This window comes from Nestor notabilis, unplaced genomic scaffold (assembly GCF_000696875.1).
Source record: "Nestor notabilis isolate BGI_N333 unplaced genomic scaffold, ASM69687v1 scaffold2510, whole genome shotgun sequence".
Classification (NCBI taxonomy): domain Eukaryota; kingdom Metazoa; phylum Chordata; class Aves; order Psittaciformes; family Psittacidae; genus Nestor; species Nestor notabilis.
The window spans coordinates 96,865-100,756 of record NW_009912289.1 but is presented as its reverse complement, the minus strand read 5'-3'; the positions used below and the strand labels follow the sequence as shown (position 1 = coordinate 100,756).

Here is a 3,892-nt window from a genome sequence, read left to right as displayed (position 1 = left end):
TTCAGCAGTATGAAACAGCATGTTTCTTCTCTGCTTCCAGAAAGGGTTTCTTGTTTTTTACACATAAAGATTCTTAATGTCTTTTCAAATGGTGGCTAACACTGATTATCTGTTTTCTAGGCTGTAAGAACCAGCATATATGGTCGTCCAGGTTCCTGCTATATTGACATACCTGGGGATTTTGTGAATCTTCAGGTGAATAAGAGCTCTGTCAAGTGCGTGAAGATTATATTCATTATTTTTCAAGTCATTGAACAAAGTTATTTTTGTATCTTCTTAAGAAAATACAGCCTCTGAATGTACACATTCCATCATAATGTGATATGGATTATAGTTTGTAATGAAATGTGCAAATAGTAGTATGATGGTAATACAATACGATGTCACTTTGTAAACCTCTGGAACACCACTACCTGTGAGATGAAGGGAACATGCAAGAAAAGCTTTAAAGTAAAAATATATCATGTTCTGATAAATGCTGAGAGTAACATGGTGTGTAGCAACTGCGGATTTATCTTTCAACATTTTTTGGCTTGAATTTTTTAAGAGCCTGTTTTGTTTTGCTTGACTCCCAGGTACGTGGAATGCTGCCTGCCAGCTCCCGTCAGCATGGCTGAAAGCTCTGCTGTATCCAAAGCGGCATCTATCATTGCTCTTTCCAAGCAGCCTCTGCTCATCATTGGCAAAGGTAGCATGCTTTAATGTTGCTTTGAACTCTGCAAGTTCAGGACAAGAATAACAACCAAAGTGACCTCTTTTCCTCATAAGTGTTAGCCATATCCTTTGCACTTTTTATTAAAATGAACAAGCAAAAAATACCCAAAACAGAACTGTTTGAAGCTATAAGCTGCTTCGAAATTTTATGTTAAAATCTGCTCTGTTTTTAGAATATTTATGTTCTGTTGTGCAACTGTTGTCTTTTTCATCTAGTAGAAAGGAAAAGTCAATTGATAAAATACGAGTTTGAGCAGGGAAAAAAAAATAGATAACCACTGTCTTAAGACTGGAGCCAGTACCAAAGCATCACTTCCAAAATTCCAAACAAATTCTTTTAAGACTGAACAGAATTGAAATAACCAACTTACTTCACCCAGGCTGTTTTCCTGCAGTTGCAGGTGTCGTCTGTATCTTGCAGAGAGGTTCTGTGTTTAATTGAGGACTGAAATGTTTGGGATTAGATAGATCTTCTCATTGATTAGATAATAAAATAGTAGACAGAAGGTAGATCAGGAGAGGGGTGCCCCCTACCCCTTCATCTCTCTTGATACACATGAACAGAAGGGTGTTCTTTGAAAGTGAAAAGTAGGAAACTCAAAAATACATAAATACATGTTTTGTTGATGTCAGCAATTGAGAATCTATTTAAATACATTTGGACTTTCTGCTACATATTGTTGCTAGCAGAAGTTTTTGAAGAAATACAGAAGCTTATTCTTCAGGATTTAAGATTTATGGACTTAAGTTACTGCATGAGCACCAGTCAGTTACTCTTGATTTCCTGGGCAGCTTTAATGCAGCAGCCATGTACGGAAAGTAGCATCACGGTAGATGTATGCATAGGCATATATCTTTACAAGGTCATCTTTTGAGCTTTTTTTTTTTAATTAAAGACTTATAGTAGATCTGTTTAGGCAGATTGTGGAGCATGTGGTACAACAGCACACAGGGGGCAAACAAAATATGACATGACACAATACAAAGGTTGTCATCTGTTGCTGCTGCAGTAGTCTGCCCCATAATACCAAACTTCACCTACTCAAAGTTTTCGTTTTAGATGCACATTATCTCCTATTTTTCCCTGCCCTGCTTCACAGAAATAGCTGAATAGTTCAGCTGAAGTCTTAGGAGGGGGAAAGGCTTTTGTAAATAAATATGGGAAATTTGAACCTAATACCTGTAGTTTGGCGTATTATGTTTTGAATTTTCCAGAATGAAAAATAACGGGCAACTTTTGTAACAGGAAATAGTGCTCTTTCTGCTACTAATATAATCAGGTTAATTGAAATTCAAGCAAATGCGGTAGGCTTCTGTAGTATTAAGGAGTCTCTTTCATTTCATTCAGGTGCTGCTTATTCGCATGCTGAAAACAACATCAGAAAGTTGGTGGACCTTTGTGGACTGCCTTTTTTGCCTACACCAATGGCAAAAGGAGTAGTTCCTGATAACCATCCAAATTGTGTAGCTGCAGCAAGATCAACGTAAATATAAAGCAAGGCTTCTAATCCTAACCTCTAAGAATCAGCTAGGAATTGTGGTGGTCTACTGATGCCAGGGAAGACAAAGAGCACATAACAGATTTTTCAACCACATTTTGTACCTCTTTTTAAAGCACTGAAGATCTTGCTTGGAAAGAGACAACAGATTTAAGTGGATCACTTTTGACAATGCTTAAGAGTGCTGGCCAGGAAGATACTTTACCTGAGAGCTACTATTCTGTAACTGTGAAATCTATGACAAGTAGATATATCAATGTTGTTAGTATGTATTTCCTAACATAAAATGAAACTGGCAGTTTTTTAAACATTTAACTTGGTGCACTAGACAAACTACTAGCTTTTTATTTTAAAACCATAAACAAGAGCTTAAGATGCATACATTGCAGCTGAAGTTTTGATATCTGCTGTCTCTGCATGGTGTTTGCAATACACCATGACTAAATTCCACATTATTTTAAAAGAAAAAATAAGGTATTTCAAACTACACCGAAGGACTGTGTTTAAAGTCATTTATAAAAGGTGGGGTTGTTTTGGCTTTTGGCAAAATTAATGTAAATGCCCTATAAGAACCCTATTAGGTGTGAATATGCACAGTCAGCTTGCAGATGGAGCATTTATACACTTTGAGATTAAAATATTTCTGTTGTTGAGCACTTAGTTTAATCACTGTTAAGAAAAATGGAGAATTAAAGAACATACCAAATACTGTCTGCTCAGCTGACAGGTAAATTAATAGGAGTCTAAGCTGAAAGGTCCACAATAATCTTAATTTTGGCACCCACTGTTGCCAGTGTCAGAGTAGTCAGTCATTTGCTTTAACCTCAGCATAGTTGTAGCATCTGGTTAGTCTCCTGCTGTAATAATTCCTTTCCCAAACACGGTGTATCGGGAAAATCATAGAATCACAGAATGGTTTGGGTTGGAAGGGACCTTAAAGGTTGTCTAGTTCCAACCTCATGCCGTGGGCTGGGACACCTTCCACTAGAACAGCTTGTTCAAAGCCCCATCCAACCTGGCCTTGAACACTTTGTATTTAATTGTAATTAATTTTCTTCTTAAGTGCCTAAACTCAAGAATGTCCTGATGATTTGCTGTGTAAAAGGTTACAGGTTTTGGGGGCAAAGCAAGCAACTTAGAGAAAGGATATGTTCTGGGGTTTGCTGTGGTGGTTAGGATTACTTCTGATTTTGAAAACATTAAATTTAATACCAATTCCTCCTTACTTGATTCTCTTATTTCCCTTTATTAGGGCATTACAGCATGCTGATGTAATCATCTTGCTTGGTGCAAGGTTGAATTGGATTTTGCATTTTGGTCTACCACCGAGGTTTCAACAAGATGTAAAAGTTATTCAGGTGAGCAGGAAAATGATTGTCACTTGCAGAAAGTTCTTTCTGTTCCTGCATTGTTTAGAGCAATTATGGTAAATTATTTTGGTAGGACGTTGTTTGCCACATGAAGTACATTATGGGCAGCGAGAACAGTGCATATGGTTATGGTAGTTAGAAATACTTCTGATTTCTTTCATTATTTCTTTTACTTCCCTGTTGTTTCTTAAAATGGTTACAGCATTGTTCCAGCCATCAAGGACTTGGTGCTGCTGTAATGAGGAGGGCAGACACTTCCGAGTAGCTGGCTGATACAGGATTAGACTCATGATATTTGTGTGATCTTTC

At 37.3% G+C, this 3,892-nt stretch overlaps 1 protein-coding gene across 1 annotated transcript in view; it reads left to right on the top strand.

Moving 5' to 3' along the window:
- Positions 1 to 3,892, top strand: part of HACL1 (2-hydroxyacyl-CoA lyase 1) — a gene marked incomplete at its 5' end in the record, with an annotated part of 20,377 nt that overhangs the window by 10,830 nt on the left and 5,655 nt on the right. The window contains 4 exons of the mRNA XM_010018728.1: positions 121 to 215; positions 576 to 688; positions 2,063 to 2,198; positions 3,466 to 3,571. Coding sequence (XP_010017030.1) covers positions 121 to 215; positions 576 to 688; positions 2,063 to 2,198; positions 3,466 to 3,571 — 450 coding nt within the window. The remainder of the gene's footprint in view (positions 1 to 120; positions 216 to 575; positions 689 to 2,062; positions 2,199 to 3,465; positions 3,572 to 3,892) is intronic.